The 18,708-nt window shown below is 40.4% G+C and overlaps 2 protein-coding genes across 11 annotated transcripts in view; both read left to right on the plus strand.

Annotated features, from left to right (window-relative positions):
- The first annotated feature begins 373 nt into the window (after positions 1-373).
- Positions 374-2,660, plus strand: LOC141783232 (cytochrome c oxidase subunit 8A, mitochondrial). Its single transcript, XM_074660405.1, has 2 exons — positions 374-567; positions 1,974-2,660. Exons 1-2 carry the CDS (start codon positions 451-453, stop codon positions 2,079-2,081), a joined length of 225 nt encoding a protein of 74 aa, XP_074516506.1. The 5' UTR covers positions 374-450; the 3' UTR covers positions 2,082-2,660.
- A 1,087-nt stretch (positions 2,661-3,747) lies between these two features.
- The window catches only part of unc79 (unc-79 homolog, NALCN channel complex subunit), a 37,322-nt gene continuing 22,361 nt past the window's right edge, over positions 3,748-18,708 (plus strand). For 7 of the 10 annotated variants that reach the window (XM_074660395.1, XM_074660399.1, XM_074660392.1 and 4 more), the window contains exons 1-16: positions 3,748-3,900; positions 5,704-5,824; positions 8,966-9,279; positions 10,024-10,194; positions 10,334-10,429; positions 10,533-10,588; positions 11,525-11,654; positions 11,790-11,854; positions 13,040-13,128; positions 13,528-13,568; positions 14,089-14,117; positions 15,664-15,893; positions 16,130-16,301; positions 16,438-16,668; positions 16,989-17,179; positions 18,479-18,602. In XM_074660395.1, coding sequence (XP_074516496.1) covers positions 3,879-3,900; positions 5,704-5,824; positions 8,966-9,279; positions 10,024-10,194; positions 10,334-10,429; positions 10,533-10,588; positions 11,525-11,654; positions 11,790-11,854; positions 13,040-13,128; positions 13,528-13,568; positions 14,089-14,117; positions 15,664-15,893; positions 16,130-16,301; positions 16,438-16,668; positions 16,989-17,179; positions 18,479-18,602 — 2,082 coding nt within the window. In that variant the 5' untranslated portion in view covers positions 3,748-3,878. Of the gene's footprint in view, positions 3,901-5,703; positions 5,825-8,965; positions 9,280-10,023; positions 10,195-10,333; positions 10,430-10,532; positions 10,589-11,524; positions 11,655-11,789; positions 11,855-13,039; positions 13,129-13,527; positions 13,569-14,088; positions 14,118-15,663; positions 15,894-16,129; positions 16,302-16,437; positions 16,669-16,988; positions 17,180-18,478; positions 18,603-18,708 lie in introns of those variants that run through there. The other 3 variants (XM_074660398.1, XM_074660400.1, XM_074660401.1) reach the window with 3 other exon arrangements.

Below are 18,708 nucleotides of genomic sequence, written 5' to 3' on the forward strand. Positions count from 1 at the left end.
CTGATAATAACTCTAAATCTTGGTAGATTTTGCCCACTTGTTTCTTTATAATATGAGTGATGAATCATTCATACAGTTATTGAACGCTTTTTTTTTTTTCATTCTAAATATTCCTATATTTTAATTATTGTCCAAAAAATGGCCACTATCAAGTTATTCATGTTGGAAGCACATGTTAAGTACTTGGTATCAGTACTTGCTGCCAAGAGTTCATTATAATGTACAATCTCTATTATATAGATAGATTTTATGGTCTCACAGACAGGGCCAGATTTCTTATCCTGGTGAGAAGTTGGTCAGTATGTTTACATGAGTGTCTTTGGCCCATGGAAGTAACTCCTCCCAGGGAGTTAGATGGAAGTAGTGATCTGTTAGTATCTCACAGGATATGAGGAGACATTTCAACAGAAACATCACCATTTTCCAGAAGAGGTGACTGTGAGCAGAAAGATGTTCTCCCTCTTTAGGAGACCCACACTGACCTGGTCCAGGTTGATGAAAGCCTTTCAGCAAAGTCACAGGTCAACCATCTACAGCAAGCCGCCAAAGGAAAAGATCGGGCCAGTGGTAGGACTGAATATCTTTCTTAGTACACTGTTAAGAATTTCCCAGTAAAATAACAGTAAAGAACTGGCAGCCGGGTTGCCTTTATGTTACTGTAAAATTAACATTATTATACTGTCGCTGAAATTTACAGCTTTATACTGTTAATGAAAAATACAGTTTATTAATTTCACAATATTTTACAGTTAATTTACTGTTTAAAGATACATTATATAGCTGTTTTTAACCTTTCTTTTATCTCACCGATTTGTTTTAATGCACTATTTAGGTTGTATTTCTTTACATACATTTTAATAAACATCATTTTTTGCCTAGATGAATAGACTTAGCAGGTTACAGACATAGGAATAGTCACACTAAATACAATTAAAGGCACTTGTTAGGAAAAAGGCTATAATAGACTTGTTGTCACTTTTCCCAAAATGTGTGTCTATAGCTGGCTACAAGCACAGAATGCAAACCATAACAACATGTGAGTGAAGAACAATAAAGCTAATTCACTGATTTTACAATCGTGTACAATGTACAAGCCTCACATGTGCAGATCAGGTCCCAGAATTAAAAACATACTGCATGAAACTGTTACTGATGATACTTTAGACAGCTGATCAGCAGTAAAGTGATGTTTTTTAAGAATGCATTATAGTTCAGTTAAAAATGGCCTATGAGTGTAATTTAACAGGTTTTCTTTTGTATTAACAGTAAGGCACTGTTTTTAGCAATAACCGGTTAATACTGTTGAAATCCTGCTGTAAATTAACAGCAATTGTTTACAGTGTAGTTGTATGGTAGAAGTTGAATGGACAGACAGGTCATTTGACTGCAGCAGCAGGGACTCTAGTAATGTTTTTACCTGTGCTAACTGCTAAACTACTATTAATCAAATTCTAAGGATCATTTTTGGCACACAAACGGTGCAACAGTCTTGGGAAGTCGGTATCCGTGATACTTCACTGTATTTCCCCTAATGCGAGGAATTCAAGCGTACTGTGCTCCTCAGTCTGTAGAGTGGGAGAGATGTTTTATTCATTTGTTATCCATAAGTCAGTCTGAAGCTCTGGCCTCTGTAAAGGGATCCCATGATGGAACTGCAGCATAGCGGCCGGTGTTTATGCCACTATAAATCTGTTGATCTGTCCTCAGGGACATACACAAGGGCTTTTACAAAGCCTGGCTCAGGTTAGGAATACCAGAGTGCAGAGGGACAAAGGGAATATCACGGTGGGACGATATAAACGGGGGCCGGTGAGTCACTGAGACTGGGACCTTCTGTTGTGGACACAGGTGTTCAATCAACCTGTAGCTGAGGACAGGAGAGGTTTGGGAGCTATACTACAGTGACTTGAAATGTGTACTAAAAAATCTCTCCTCATGCATTTATGTTTATGTTCTCATGGACTTTCTTACAGCAGTCTTTCTTTGCCATCTGTGTGTTTGCTGTGACTCTTTTGGCCCCGGCCGGATGGATCATGCATCACATCCCAGAATACCGGCAGAGATCACCTCCACAACCCTGACTTCTGCAAGAAGACACCCATGTACTTGTGTTATTGTGTGTGGATTTATCCAATTTGTAAAAATGTTATAAAGGGAAGTAAAGCATGATGATGAAACTGTTTCTCCGTATAAAGACTTTAATATGATATCTGCTGTGGTATGTTTTATTTCACACGGGATATAAAACAGGCTGATTTGTTGACTATTGTAATGTTTGGAAAATGCTTAATATTTGCCTCAATGCGCTGTATCATAAACAATAATAAAAAAGCACTGGGGTCATTCCAGGGTGCAGTGACAGGATGTTGCTCCCAATCAGCTGGAGATGAGATGGAAATACTCCAACAGTTTTTTGGCACAAACTGAAGGGTCTGTCAGTGGTTCAAACCCTGAAGTCTGTTTATGTTTTTTTAAGTTGCAAGGATGTGAAACTTCATCACAGGCTTGGGGTCAAACTTGTTGTTTTGGTGCTTCCATTTCAATTGGCTAAAAGTTGTGTGTGGTTGATATTGTTTAGTGGTCAATATATGGATGAATTAATAGGCTAGTATCAGAAAGACAACAGAGAACAACAAATTAGCAGCTGTTATCTCCATTTTTTTTTAAATTTATTACAGTGTTTAGGCATCAACATGTTTAAAGAATATAATCATGTGTCCCCTCATGATGTTTTAGTTGCAAGGATGTAAAAACTTCATCACAGGCTTCAAGAATGTTATATAAGTGCATATATACATACATAGATTTAAAAAAACAACAATGGTAATTTCATCTTTAAGGCATTTAGGTGATAATGAGGATTAATATTAGCCTAAATACAGACCGGTATTCATTGCTTGTTATCAAAATTTGAATATATTGCCACTCACAAACAAAGGAAAATAATAATTCTCTGCATGAAAACAGACATATGTGAAGATACTACAGGGGTCCTGTAGAAGATACAGGACCCCCAGTACTCTCACCAGCAGACTGAGGAACAGTTTTTTCCCCCAGGCCATCAGACTTTTAAATAGATAATTCATACGACACCTTCTCACACAAAAGTACCTCAATCATATATCTTATACTGTAAATACTGTATATGTTCTTAATGTATATGTTCTTAATATGCCTTGTACTAAGTATTTCTTATATATGTACATTCATACTTCCTGATATGTATATGTTCTTAATATGCCTTGTAAAAATTATTTCCTTTTATAATTGTAATATAACTTATTATTTTTAATGGAGCTTCCCAGCAAAAACATCTTGAATCTTGAATCTTAGCCTATTTTTTTACTCCATGATATGTCATGCTTATGGTCAACCATCTGTTGCATGTTTTTCCTTTTATATGCAGCACAGATGCACAAATGCGCAGTAATAATAACACACTAATACATTGATTTCCTTGGTATTTCCCCTCCGGTATGGCTCATCAGCTCAAACAGGACTGATAGGCTTGTTGGAAATCTTGAATGACAATTTGTCAAAGGCGGATCAGTCCATTTGGAAAGGTGTGTTGTGGCACATGTATGACAACATTTCTCTCCAGCGCAGTAGAATAAAATGCTTAGAATTAAAAACACGCTCACAAAATTGGGTGTTGCTTTTAAATTCCGCTGAAAAAAAAGCGACCGCAGCACCGCTACAAAGCCATGAGTGTATTAACCCATCCTGCAGAGTGGTACAATCAAGCCGAGGCTGTGGCTGCAAGGAGGGGATATGCACTTTTTCACGACTGAAGGAAACACAACGCCGGGGAGGAAAAAAAAAAACACACTAAAACAAATTGACAGTCTGGGTTTTATGTTTCCCCAAGTGTCTGCGAAATGTCTACGAAGGCAGAGCAGTGTAAGTACGGCTGTGTGTGCAGTGTTTTTTGTCCTGTCTTGTCTTGTGGAAACTGGATTTTTTTTGTTTTTAAGCAAGAAAGCGGATGAGAGGAGCTGTCCTTGGTGATGAAACCGCGGTTGCCATGGCAGGTTGCAACACGTCCTCTCACTGCAGAGGATGGCTGGAGGGCTCAGTGCAGAAAGACACTGTGTGTGTGTGTGTGCGCGTGTGTGTGTGTGTGTGATTATCTGCATGTTAAAGGGGGAGAAAAAAACATTTACATCGTCATGTTATCTTTTTTTTTTATTTATTTTGATTGACGTGTGCTGGATGATGCGCGTGCAAAAAAGATGAGGTGTGCTGCTGATCTCAAGGTCGACCTGACTGAGTCTTTACTGAACAATATGGTGGCATTATTATTAGATTGATGATCAATAATGTGGTTTGATCACACCGTCGTCCTGAAGGCTGCTGTTCATTTTGTCTTCCTCATTCCTCTGATTTGCTTCTGAACAGGTGGAAAGCAGACTCCTGTATCTCTTCCATATTATTATTATTATTATTAATAATGAACAGTATTTGGCACAAACTAAAGGGTCTGTCAGTGGTTCAAATCCTGAAGTCTGTTTATGTTTTTTAAGTTGCAAGGATGTGAAACTTCATCACAGGCTTCAAGAATGCTATATAAGTGCACACATGTACATAGATTATTTAAAAAAAAAAAAACAATTTAATCTTTAAGGCATTGAGGTGATAATGAGGATTAATATTAGCCTAAATATAGACCAGTATTCACTGCTTCTTATCAAAATTTGAAAATATTGCCACTCACAAACAAAGAAAAATAATAATTCCCTGATGAAAACAAACATATGTGAAGATATAGCCTTCACGATATGTCATGCTTATGGTCATGACACTGTGACACTTTTTAATCAGCTTTAAATATATATAACAGACATAAAAATATGGGGTCAAACTTGTTGTTTTGGTGCTTCCATTTCAATTGGCTAAAAGTTGTGTGTGGCTGATATTGTTTAGTGGTCAATATATGGATGAATGAATCAGGTTAGTATCAGAAAGACAACAGAGAAATTAGCAGCTGTTATCTCCATTTTTTTTACATTTATTACAGTGTTTAGGCATCAACATGTTTAAAGAATATAATCATGTGTCCCTCATGATGTTTAGATTTAAGAAGAGAGGAGCATGTGTGCTACAGTATGTTTTGCTTTGACCACACATGCTCAAAAGCCTGCAGCTGTTATGTTTATTTTGGGGTTTGTCATTTACAGGTCAGGTTCAGCTAAAACACCACTGCCCATAGTCACAGAAAATGAGTCAGCGATCACCCAATTTAACTCTTATTTAACCAGACAAAAAATAACACATTCATACCTTGACCTTAAATAGAAGTTCAACCCGGAAGGTTTCATTGCTGACTCCCAGTATATGATCTGCTAAGGGATGAGTAAACCCTCTCTCGTGTGTCATGCTGGCTGCATTTTCCCCCCGTCTTGTCTTGGGACTTGAACTGGCAACCTTTTGTACACAAGCTTGTTTCTGTAAGCAATAGGTTACTGCGTCCTCTAGGGTTTCCCGTGACCTCACTGCTGTACCAAAAAGGTCACCTGCTGAAGGCCAGAGAAGCCATGGGAACACAGACTCTTTATTTAACTTGATAATTGGAGCACCCGCGTTAATCTCAGCCAAGAAACAACAGCAGCTTCATGCATGTTTGCCTCATCTGTGTGCTCAGACTCATATGATAGTCTCACTAGTGTTGATTTGCTTTGTTACTCTGCTCTTCATTTTGTCTAGTTGCCTCTAAGATACGATACTTGCAAGAGTATCACAACCGTGTGCAACACAATATTTACCCTGTGCCCTCCGGAACAGACATTGCAAACACACTGAAATACTTTTCCCAAACCCTGCTCAGGTAAGTACCCTGCTCCAGAGCCAACAGGTGAAGTAACAGAGTCTAGACTGTTTCATATTTAGCTCCATCAGACAGACCAGATAACCTACAGCAGGTTGACACACTTTCTGAAAGGGGAGACAGTGACACCATTAAAATGCATTTAGTATGTCTGGAGGAAAGTTATAGGGAAGTGGCCAGCTTTGTCCCTGCCCTGCTTTGAAAGATAGGAGAAGACAGAGCAGATGGTGTTGTGTTGGAGCAGCAGCAGAGATCGACGACTCAGTGTTTATTGATTCAGTGGTCGCCTGCTAAATGAACGCTTCCCTGGGGCGGCCTGTTGTGTCCTTCCCAGAGGGGAAGCAGCTCCTCCGGCTCTGCTGCAGTTGCAGGGTCAGCCTGCTCCCCTGGGTGCCGTGGAAGCCCGAGGAAGGAACAGCATGTTGTTTCCTCCTCCCCAACACAGGTCAAGTAGGCAGCCATTTTGGACACATCTTATTTTATAATGTGTCATGTCTCAGTTTTTCCAGCTGGAGATTCAAAGTACACTGCAGTGAGAGGACATTTTGGTATGTCATGTGGTTTGGGTTAGTCTTACTGCCTGCTGGCTTCACAGAAAGTGCTGAATTTATTAGCTAATTTACAAAAAGGATGGGATTACTAAAGGCCGAACTTGTATGCCCCCACTTCTATCACTATTATCAGTTTAGGGTGCAATCTATTTGAGATTGGCAGCCGGCCTCAATTCTACACTTTATGCCTCAGCCCCATAAGGATTATTCCTCTGCTGAGTGCTCACAGAGTATCTTGGTTACTTTGCTGATGGGCTGTCCAGCCACTGTGCCTCTCATATCTCATGACTCGGAGCATGACAGGGGGCTGCAACTGTGGGAATCTGTGTTAAAACTCAAGTGGCGATTTTGTCTCTTGAGGGGTCATTCTCGTGTGAAAGGAATGATCCCACTGTTAACAGTTGGTGGATATTTTCCCCGAAGCAGCCTCAGATATGCAGAGCAGGTAATTCACCCTACCATTAGAGGGGTCCGGTTTCCTCAGCAGGGACTCCAGGATTATCCATACACCTGTGCCTTCTGAAGCCCCGAGTGAAGAAAGAATGAGGGAAAAATGAAAAAGAAAGGGAAGTGGGAGTAGTGAGCCTTGAAAAGTGGAGAAGGCATGTGTCATGTTCCTGGAAAGAAACACTGAAATGGCCAAAGAAGGTGGTTGCTGATTCATGCACCGATTTTAGGTTCAGCGCAGGTCAGATGGAGAACAGAAAATACAGATGGGTTAAGTTTTTCTGTTTACTGACTATTATATATGCCTCCTTAAAGATGAGGTAGAGCTTTGTCATACTTCTCCAAGTCAGATTGAGCTCTCTGCATCAGTGAGCCATGCTGACTTCATGCCAAACTGTATCACTCTGAGACTGCAGGGAGCAGAAATCATATCTAGTGTTGTTCAGACACGATTTGTAAATGCTTTGAATTACTGCTAAACACATAGCCAATGATTTTGTATTGACAGCGCAGGGCTCGACAGTCAATGTACGTCATGTGTCTGTACCAGTGCATTTCTACATGTGTTTTATGTGTCGTATATGTTTGTAATTTTCCGTGTCGTCTGTATGTGTGCGTGTGAATGTATGCACATATGTGTGTGTCTTTGTTCAGTGTATGCGTGTGAGCGCGTCTGTTTATGTTTATGTTCATTGTTCAAAATAATGATGTTTTCTATATGAGGAATGGGCAGTGAAAAAGTCATACTCTGAGATACAGTCTGTTGTCGTGAATCAGAACCCGTTTGAGTTTATAGCAATGCAGCTTTATGAATGAATCTACACGGACTCAAATCTTACAGAGTATAACTTTGAGGGGATGAGTCAGAAAATGTTACATTCTGCTGTTGACAGTGTATAAACTGTTAAGCTACAGGCTCAACATTATGCATTTTATGTTAAAATAAAATCTTGAAATCCCCTTTCTCACTCGCCGAGAATGCTGTAACTCTTTGAGTGACCTTTCAAAATAAAATAAATTTTAAAAAAAAATACATCAGCATTTATAATCTGGGCTCTCTTGATAAATCCCGATCATTTGCTTGATAGAACAGCTTAGCTCTTTAGTAATGTGCAGTAAAAAAGAGCAATGCTCTCTGGCCCCCCCTTCCCCCTCCTCCACCCTAGACGCTCCACACTCAACCCAACTAGTTTTTCCTTTTGTTTTCCCCCTCTCTTAAAATTGAATATGTCCACCACCTTTCCCAGGGGACAGCAAACACAATTGTCCATCCTGCATTAGCTCACAAACATAATGCTACCAGTCATCTCCCCCTGAAACAACCTATTCCTTTGTCATTATAGTTTCTCCTCTACCGTAGATTAGTTGTTACATTTATTTTAGAAACCTGAATCCATATGCCTGTTGGATCTCATTATTTCTCCTGATGATACTGGTACAGTATCATAACGTATGCATACGGACATTATTTCTCTGGTGCAATAAACATGTGCTGTGACCTGGGAGCACTTGATCTAACCTCACACACATGTTTATTACTGGCTGAAGCATGTTTCAAAAGTGTCACCTCTGTATTTTCCCGAACCAATTTGGTGTCACTCCCATCCTTGACAGCCCCACTAAAGACAAGGAAATTTCTTTCTTTTTGTTTTATTCCACGGCTCATTTGGCCTCTTTTGCATGGTAGCCTCTGACCTTGCTGATTGGAAGATGGCAGCCATCGAGGGACAGTCGTTTGCACTGTGCCTTTTTGGAGAAGTATGGGGTTGCCACTGAAAACATGCCATTTTTTATATTTTTGCTCCTTGTCACCAGATACGCATGAGATGCAGTGATCATTGCAGTTTGTGCTCATGTTTTTTTTGTTTTCCAAGTGCAAAGACAGACAAAACGAGATAAATTGAATTAAAGTCACTCTGAACAGACAAAGCAGGGAAAAATTGCCCGTGCCTTCAGTGATACAGTCAAATAGTGAGACACTGCATCCTATGTGGGGTTTATCTGGGTTTGTTTTTTTCTATTTACGCTGTCTCTGTAGTGCCATTTCAATGTAATGTGCTGTTTTTTTGTGTCTTTGTTGTCTCTTTTTTTCCCTTGTTCCCCTCCCCTACCCTCCCTCCCCTCCCCTCCCGCCCCGGAGCAGCATTCTGTCCCGCACAGGCAGGAAGGAGAACCAGGAAGCTTCCAATTTGGCCGTGCCCATGACCATGTGTCTTTTTCCTGTGCCATTCCCACTCACCCCATCTCTAAGACCACAAGTCAGTTCCATCAACCCTACAGTTACTCGCTCCCTCCTTTACAGCGTTCTGCGCGATGCCCCGTCAGACCGCGGGGGGCAGGGGCAGCAGAGTCGGGACGCTCAGCTCTCAGAGTACCCCTCTCTGGACTATCAGGGCCTCTATGTGACCCTCGTGACCCTGCTTGACCTGGTGCCCCTGCTGCAGCACGGTCAGCATGGTGAGTCAAGGCCCAGTGCACCACTGTTTGTCATCATCATCCCCCCGAGCCGTCTGGCCTGCATGAAGCCACTGCTGCTTTTTTGGCCTCTTTTGTAACTGGAGGAGAGAAGTCCTGCTGAGGATCTTGAGGGATGCATGGGGTGATTGGGAGCACGCTGGATCCTGTCAACTTAATCGTTCCATAAGCCATGGAGCCATAGGCCTTCTCTTCTGTGTATCATACTCGACTGCATGTTTGTTATGTAAAGGGGGAGAAATGTTTAACTTATGTTGTCATGTGCAAATATAGAAGTTAAACGGAAATCAAACATAGGCAAATGTAATGTTTTATTTTGTTTCAATACACCTAGAATACATCTGAGAATGACGTTGTTTTTCACGAGCTAAAGGCTGCATCACAGTCCCTGCTCTTGTTTTTCATGAATATTTTACCACTGTCAAAAAAAGCTCAAAAGCATGAAAACCCATCTCCTTAACTAGAATGCTCTACTTTTCCTGAGGGCAAATTGTACTTCAGTGGCTTTTAAAGAAAGCTCACTGCCCTCAGCTGAAGTTCCTATTCTAAATGTTCTCCTTTTCACTGTTATGCTGTTATAAAATATTTAAAAATATCATGTAACTTTGACATATGTGGCTGCATACAGTATGTGAATACTGTATGTACTGTTAATTGAATGAGTGTCTGTGTATCTCTCTTTGTCTTTTTTTTTTTTTTTTTTTTGCCTTTTCCCTTTCTCACCAGATCTGGGACAGTCCATATTTTACACAACAACTTGCCTCCTGCCCTTTCTCAGTGATGATATTCTCAGCACTTTGCCCTATACTATGATCTCCACTTTAGCCACATTTCCCCCTTTCCTCCACAAAGACATCATTGAGTACCTGAGCACTTCTTTCCTCCCCATGGCTATACGTGAGTATGACCCCTCATAATATAATTTAGACAACTATTTCACTTCCCGTCATAATGAAACCCTACCTTTATGGTGGAATAATTGGTGATTTATGAATGTTATTTAAATGTTATTTAAATTATTTTTTCTTGTTTGTAGTGGGCTCCACTCGGAGGGAGGGGGGTGTCCCGGCCTATGTCAATCTGTCTACCTCCTCTATGCTAATGATTGCGATGCAGTACACCACAAATCCAGGTAAACCATCATATTGGCTGCTTTCGAAGCATGCATGCAAATATTAACACTAATGTTGTGTAGTAATGGTGCTCTGCTTAAGCTGGTCTCTTCTTCTTTCTAGTGTATCACTGTCAATTGTTGGAGTGTCTAATGAAGCACAAACAGGAAGTGTGGAAGGTACTTCCCCCCTAAACACATAATACAAATAAATATATATATATATATATATAAATATATGTATATATATATATATATATATATATATAGAGAGAGAGAGAGAGAGAGAGAGAGAGAATAATAATATCTTTAGGCGTAATTGTTGTAGAATGTCCAGTCTTGTTATAAAGAAACTTAATGTATATATATATATACATACATACATATAAATATGTATGTATGTATGTATGAGTATATATATACATATATACATATATATATATGTATATATGTATGTATTTATGTATGTATGTGTATATATGTATATATATACACATACATACATACATATATACAGTAAGTTTCTTTATAACAAGACTGGAGATTCTACAACAATTACGCCTAAAGATATTATTATTATTGTCACTATATTATCACTTTTCTTGCTAATAGAGAAGATGATACCACTCTGCTAAAAGCTAGAACAAGAGATTAGCTTAGATTAGCATAAACACTGGAAGGTGGGACAAACAGCTAGCGTTAGGCTGACTCTGTTCAAAGTTAAAACACATCTCTTACCAGCTAAACTCACTAATTAACATGTTAACTACGGCTAACTACACTAACTACTGGTGCTAATGTTAGCTTCATATTTAGCAACATGAGAGTGGTATCCAATTAGTCATTTAGCAACTCAAGTACCTCTTGCCAAAAAAGTAAATTTCCTGAAATGCCTATTTCTTTTAAATATAAAAACTTAAATATATATTGGGTCTTCAATGTTATAAAGATATTGAACAATGGACAAGAGGCAACAATTAGCTAGTATTTACAAAAGGGATATAATGCATGTTGGAATGAAAACCTAAAACTAGTATACTTCCATTCGTTAGTATGCAAATATCTTCAAATATCATTGCACTTTGTAACTACTGTTGATGTTTATACTTTGTGCAGGACCTTCTTTATGTCATATCCTATGGCCCATCCCAAGTAAAGCCTCCAGCTGTGCAGATGCTGTTTCATTACTGGCCCAACCTAAAGCCACCAGGAGCCATCATTGAATACAGGGGGCTTCAGTACACAGGTCAGATTCTCTTAATGTCACATCTGCTGCTTGATCTGCCCTTGAACTGACTAAAGGTCTAACCTTTTTCCCCATTTTCTTCTTTTCTCCTTCCCTACTGCCAATTTTCTGTCTCTCGTCAATTTCCTGGATCAGCCTGGAACCCCATCCACTGTCAACATATCGAGTGCCACAATGCTATCAATAAACCTGCTGTCAAGGTGACGTCAGTCTTAAAAAAAAAAATGGTTATGTGCATCCCACATCCCTTTACGTCCACAATGCCTTATTATTACCTTATTACTGTACGAAGGTAGATTAGCAGCACACTCTGTGTTCAAAAGCTGCTTCCCTTGAGAACATCTTTGGGAATGCATGGGGCATGTGCCAGATTGCCTTGCTGAGTTCAACCGCGCGTGTCAGCGTGTTTGCTTTTGTGAGCCCCCTTGGTAAATAAATCAGTGCATGCCCGGGCAGCTGTGGGAGTGGGGTAATGATATCAGCTTCTATGCTACTTTACACAAGTCCGTGCTGTTGCTCTGCTTTATCAGCCCCGCCTGCCTTTACTCAACTGTGCTCAAAACTGACAAATAGAGTAAGAACAGGGCCACGGACAGGGGCCAGATTTCAATTACCAGGAGCAGGGAGGAGGTATGGGGGGAGGGGGTGCTTAATTGGAAGCGGTGACCCCGTGTAGCCCTTGAGGATAGGGTGGCATCAAGTGAGCACAGTAAATTACAGTGCACCATCTGAACATTGAGGCCATGAGCATTGAGGTTTAGCACAGGGCCAGGCACAGGTTGCAGGAGAACAGAGTGCAGCATATGCACGCAGCCATCCACACAGAGGCGTGGGGAGACAGGTATAGATGTCACATGATTTCTTGGGAAAGATCATGATATACTAGCCTTGGAGATTACTATTTCTGAGGGACTTATGGAAAATGTTAGCCTTAGTACATGTAGTTATGATACTCTATTCTAAGAGACTGTAAGCAAATGATTTTGGGGGAAGGGGATTCAGAAAAGCAGAGGGATTTTATCCCTTTTTGCAGTTTTTTGCAGAATGGGGGAGGGTCTTTAGTGGTTTGTTACAACTTTAGAGCAACTTCTATCTTGACTTTATGCTGCAATGCACACAGTGACAGCTCTTGGTTCAGAAATAAAGAACGGCTAGAATATTTCCTAAACAGGATGCATAATTTTGTTGTTTTATTCCATTTCAATTGGTGTGAAAATTATCATTCCATGAACAAGGTTTAAATTGGAATACATCATCTTACACTCTTTATGCACTTTTAATTAATAATGACAAAATGATTTGTACCAATTGTATGAAAATAAAACATCAAAATATCAGTATGTATACCACATCCATATTCTAACGCTACCTGTCTTACTTTGCAGATGTGTATAGATCCTACTCTTTCTGTTGCCCTGGGAGACAAGCCCCCTCCTCTTTATATATGCGAGGAGTGCAGCCAGAGGATAGCAGGGTATGCATCTGTTTCCCCTCTTTTTTCCATCCCCCGGATCCTCCCCCTCCTTCAATAAGATGCCATTCAAAACACACATCACCTACTGCCTGCCTCATTATTCCTCCCTTTAACCCAGGGGAAATACATCGCTATGGTTACGTAATTCCCTCCTGATAATGAGATCATCATCACGAAACCACGCAGCCTCTTGTTTCTCTTTTCTCCAGCGTGTAGCATGTTATAATTGCATGGCTCTGCAGTTTTGTATTTTCTTTGATATTGAGGGGAGATATTTTGTGTCCCAGCTCTGTTAGGAAGTTAAGACTGCTGCGTTTACACTAGGTAGGTACAGGCTCTGAGGAGCAGTTTGCCTACAAATACATATTGTTTATTTATGCATTTCTTTGACCTTTTCAGAGACCACGCTGAATGGCTTGTTGATGTACTCCTGCCACAAGGTGAGCGTTCACAGACAAAAAGGTGTTTGAGTGTCTCTCAGTCCGTCTTGCTCACCACAGACAAAGAGACATATATACAGTAAATGGGACATACATGGAATATATATTCAGTGCAGAAAGGTTTTTAGCATAATAATATGATACAGAGGTTAGGTACACATTTGTTCCTTTACTTTAATTATGCTCATAGCCATAGTTAAATCTGATACTCAAAGTTTAGTTATCCGAGAAGATACTTAAAAACAGGTGTTTTCCTCATAATATAACTTTTTATAGTACATCAAAGTCCTCTCCTGTTTTCCAACATCATTTGTGCTTTACAGTGGAAAAAGAGAGCTTTTTTAGGCAGCGTGTTTTTCCTATTATATTATAAATTAATATTATTCAATTGTTTGAGCTGCTATATTCTGTATATATAGTTTTAGGAAAAGTTATAATTTTCCAATGAAACATATAACTAATTTTAAAAAGCTACTTCTGTTGTCTGCAAATTGAACATTTTGTTGATTTGTTTTTGCAGCAGAGATATCTGCCATTTGTCAAAAGAAGGTAAGATTTGTATTTGTACTTCAACCTACTTTCTTATTTGCTCATATTCATTGTGATATATTCCATTAGAGCATGGTGTTATATTGAATAGTATTAGGGATTATTTATTTTCATTGTTGATTAATCTGACGATTATTATCTTGACTAATCGATTAGTTGTTTGGTCTATAAAATTACAGAAAATGCAAAAAAAAAATGTCGATCAGTGTTTCCTAAAGCCCAAGGTGACGACCTCAAATGTCTTGTTTTGTACGCAACTCAAATATATTCAGTTTACTGTCATAGAGGAGTAAAGAAACCAGGAATTATTCACATTTAAGAAGCTGGAATCAGATAATTTTGACTTCTGTTCCTTAAAAAATTACTCAAACTGATTAATTGGTTATCAAAATAGTTGGTGATTAATTTAATAGTTGACAACTAATTGATTAATTGTTGCAGCTCTAACTATTATCTAATGTTTCTCCATATTTAGGACAAGTAAACCTGTGCAGTGATTTCTTGTTACTAATTAACCTCACTGCATCTTCCTTAAACTGCACATACAAAACACAAATCAAACAGTACACATGCTGATAAATGGTTTTATCACTGAAAACAGAAGCAAATTGAACCTGTTAACCTTGTGGAAGATTTCGTGAAATCCATTTTACCTGTGATACATAGCAAGGTCATTTATTTATGAACCTGACATGTTTTCTTCATTGAGAAGTCCATTCACCGGAGCGACTCAGTAAAGGCTACATCATTTCAAATGAAGCAGCTGGGGCGTGATGTTTGTTCGCTGTTTTTGAACGCGCTGCTGAGGGCAAGTGCTCCCTGCTGGTTTCCAGGGAGACACCGGGAAAACTGAGTGTGAGATGATCGCAGGTATTCCCATCAAGCTGAGCAACCAGCCGGGGTTGTCAGGGGAAACGGCTGGCCTCCATCCTGATTTGTCCAGCACTTTATAATCCACAGCCTCCCTTTCTGATCAGGCTTTGTCACACTCATTTCATAAAGCCCTCCCAACTGGTTTTACACCAGCTCTGTCATCTTTTATCTGAGAATAGCTACTTATAAATACACCATGATACCCAAGATAGAACATAACTGTAAACAACAACAGCATCAGTCACATCATGTTAGTGTTTTTAGTTGTTGAAAGCCTGGTGGTTGAATGAGAGAACTCACCATCAGAGGACAGATATGTTAATTTGATAGGGAGCAGTGCATCTCTCTAATGGCACAAGATTAGAGGCTGATCAGATTAGGATGGTTCTCTAGTGCCATGCCTTTTATTTTTAGAAACCTGAGACACCGTGGGGACACATAAAGACTTTTTCTATCACTGTAGATGTGGACAGATCATCATCTCCAATAGTCCTCATAGTCAGAGCAGTTAGTTGCTTTTGAGGCCTGGAAATATGTTTATTTTTAGAGGCTTGTCATAATGTGTTATTGGCTGATTTGTTGTGATCGTGGCATATTTTTATCTCGTTGCCTACTGCCCAGAACAGAAATAGACTGATCTCCTCCTCCTTCCCCCTGTTTCTTGGCTTTGTAGAACTGTAGCTCTCATGTTAGGAGGGCTGTGGTCACCTGCTTCTCGGCTGGCTGCTGTGGGCGCCATGGCAACCGGCCTGTCCGCTACTGCAAGCGTTGCCATGTCAACCACCACAGCAGCGAGGTGGGGGCTGCGGCGGAGACCCATCTGTACCAGACCTCGCCCCCTCCCATCAACACCCGGGAGTGCGGAGCGGAGGAGCTAGTGTGCACTGTGGAAGCTGTTATAAGGTACATTCACAGTGTTTACACTGACATATCACAGCCACATTCACAGGGCATATGCCTGTAATGCTGTGAAACATGTTTTTACATTAATATATGGACAACAATACTGCCCGAAATTAGATTATTAATATACATGCTGTGTCAGGATGTTTTCTGTCTGTGTTTTTAGTTTCTGTCCTGCTCTTTCTCCTCGTCTTTGCCTCTGTGAATCCTCTGTTATCCTCTCCATATCCATCCAGTCTTCTCAAGGAGGCAGAAATTCATGCAGAACAGCGTGAGTTTGAGATGAACAGGCGTCGTCAGATGGGCCTGTCCGCCTCCCACCACTCTCTGGACAACATTGAGTTTGACAACAAGGAGGACGACCAGCACGACCAGCGGCTCCTCAGTCAGTTTGGCATCTGGTTCCTGGTGTGTAATTACAGGCTTTTGCTGTGTCTGTCAGTAACAGGGAGATGTAAGATAAGGATGTGTACAGTGCTTCTTATCACTGCCCTGCTGAATTTGTGGTTACTTGACTTATTAGTTTTCCTCTCTGACCTGGCAGGTGAGCCTGTGCACACCCAACGAGAACACGCCTACGGAGAGTCTGGCTCGGCTGGTCAGCATGATCTTCCAGTGGTTTCACTCCACCGCCTACATGATGGACGACGAGGTCGGAAGCCTGGTCGAGAAGCTAAAGCCTCAGTTTGTCACCAAGTGGCTAAAGACAGTGTGTGAAGTGCGATTTGACGTCATGGTCATGTGTCTGCTGCCCAAGCCTGTTGAGTTTGCCAGGGTAAGGCCAAGATCCAGGTTAAACTACACACACAGTATATGGTTGAGGAGTTGTAGAGGATGTATCAGATGTGGATGTGGGGGGGAAAGGTTTTATTCAGAAAACACAACTAACATGAACATTATAACTGCAAATATCAAGCCAATGCATATCCCAACTCCTGTTTATCTCAGTTATAGCTTTGAACTGTGCAACAGCTATGATGAATATCATTAAATCAGCATGTCACTGAGGCTTCTTAAAATGATGGAGGGCAGGTCGCCATCTGAACTCTCTTGGCTGTGTTTGATCTAAGCTAGTCTGTGTACACTTTTCCTCAGGTGGGAGGTTACTGGGACAAGTCATGTAGCACAGTGACCCAGCTGAAGGAGGGCCTGAACCGGATCCTGTGTCTGATACCTTATAATGTCATCAGTCAGCCACTGTGGGAGTGCTTTATGCCCGAGTGGCTGGAGTCCATCCGCACCGAGGTGCCCGACCACCAGCTCAAAGAGTTCCGGGAAGTGCTCAGGTACATCCACCACCTCCAAGTGTTTGCATATTGTAGTTGCTATTCCTGTAATAAAGACATTTTGTTATTGCATATAAGCAGGGGTGAGGGTAAAAAAATGTTTTTCATATAAGTTACTTGCAGCTGTGATTATACAGATATACCTTACAGAACTAACAGACAAATCTGTACCTTGATTTCAGTTATGTCATTTGCTGGTGTATTTTTCTTATTTCTGGATATGACTGGTCAAATGCACACAACTTGACATGAAGTTAAGATATTTCCAGTGCAGCTACAATACAGTCTGATAGCAGATATGTATTTTTAGTAGTCTAAACATTAAAGATAAATGACTGGTGTGAACTTCACAGAATCAGTGAAAGAAGGCTCTTTTCCAAAAATACTCCTGTCAGCCTCGACAGACTAAAGCTCAGACTAAAGAGCTGGATGTAATCTGGACTGAGGGGCTTATCAATAGTATGTGTATTATCAGTGAAAAGCTATTTAAGTGTAATAGTTTGACATTTTAGGAAATAGCTTTTTCTTTTTCTTGCAGAGTTGATTGATATCCGTGCACTAACACCAGGAGGTGATTAGCTTAGCTTAGCATAAAGACAGGTAGCAGGGGGAAACAGCTAGCTAGTAATTAACAAATTGGGTCTTGTTTCTTTAACCTGTGCACAAACCGAAATGTAAAAATGACAAGTTGTGGTTTTAGTTTTCAGGGAGTCTCATGATCACAGCAAGATAACAAGCGGAGACTCCAGGAAATCACTGAATCTATCCGCCCAAATCAAACATGAGACGTTGATAGATGTAGGCCTATTGTAGAAAACCAGGACAGCTTTTTTTCTTGCTTCCAATCTTTATACTAAGTATGGTATTGATCTTCTCATCTAACTCTTGGTAAGAAAGCAAACAAGCGCATTTCCCAAAAATGTTGAACCATTCCTTTAACCATACATAACTTAAATTACATACATCAAAGTATCACAGCCCAAATCATTTGGACATGCCTACCCACTTTAGATGAAAAAAGTCTGCTGCTGCTATGTACACTTAAAAAGTCTTACTCTCTTGCAGTTAATATGCTATCATTAACACGTTGCTGTTGCTATAGTGTCCACCTATGCGTCATTCAGGAAAACGTATGCATAAATGAAACAACCCCGCTGAAGGAGAAATAAAGCAGAGGCAGTGTGAGGGCAGTACCTTTGCAGCATGGGACAACATTAACAATATCAGGAGTGAATTGAAAATCCCTGATTATGTAACTATCCGATGAACATAATATTCTGTTCTGCCTTCTGCTTACAGTAAGATGTTTGATATAGAGCTGTGCCCCCTGCCATTCTCCATGGAAGAAATGTTTGGCTTCATCAGCTGCAGATTCTCTGGCTACCCAGCGTCTGTGCAGGAGCAGGCTCTGCTGTGGCTGCATGTAAGCACGCATACACACACACACACACACACACACACACACACACACACACACACACACACACACACACACACACACACACACACACACACACACACACACACGC

This window comes from Sebastes fasciatus, chromosome 15 (assembly GCF_043250625.1).
Source record: "Sebastes fasciatus isolate fSebFas1 chromosome 15, fSebFas1.pri, whole genome shotgun sequence".
NCBI lineage: Eukaryota > Metazoa > Chordata > Actinopteri > Perciformes > Sebastidae > Sebastes > Sebastes fasciatus.

What these genes read in the sequence shown, in the direction of transcription:
- LOC141783232 (XM_074660405.1), top strand. Translation starts at nt 451, where the DNA reads ATGTTCTCCCTCTTTAGGAGACCCACACTGACCTGGTCCAGGTTGATG. An exon ending in AGGAAAAGATCGGGCCAGTG is followed by an intron (nt 568 to 1,973) that starts GTAGGACTGAAT and finishes ACTTTCTTACAG; the next exon opens with CAGTCTTTCTTTGCCATCTG.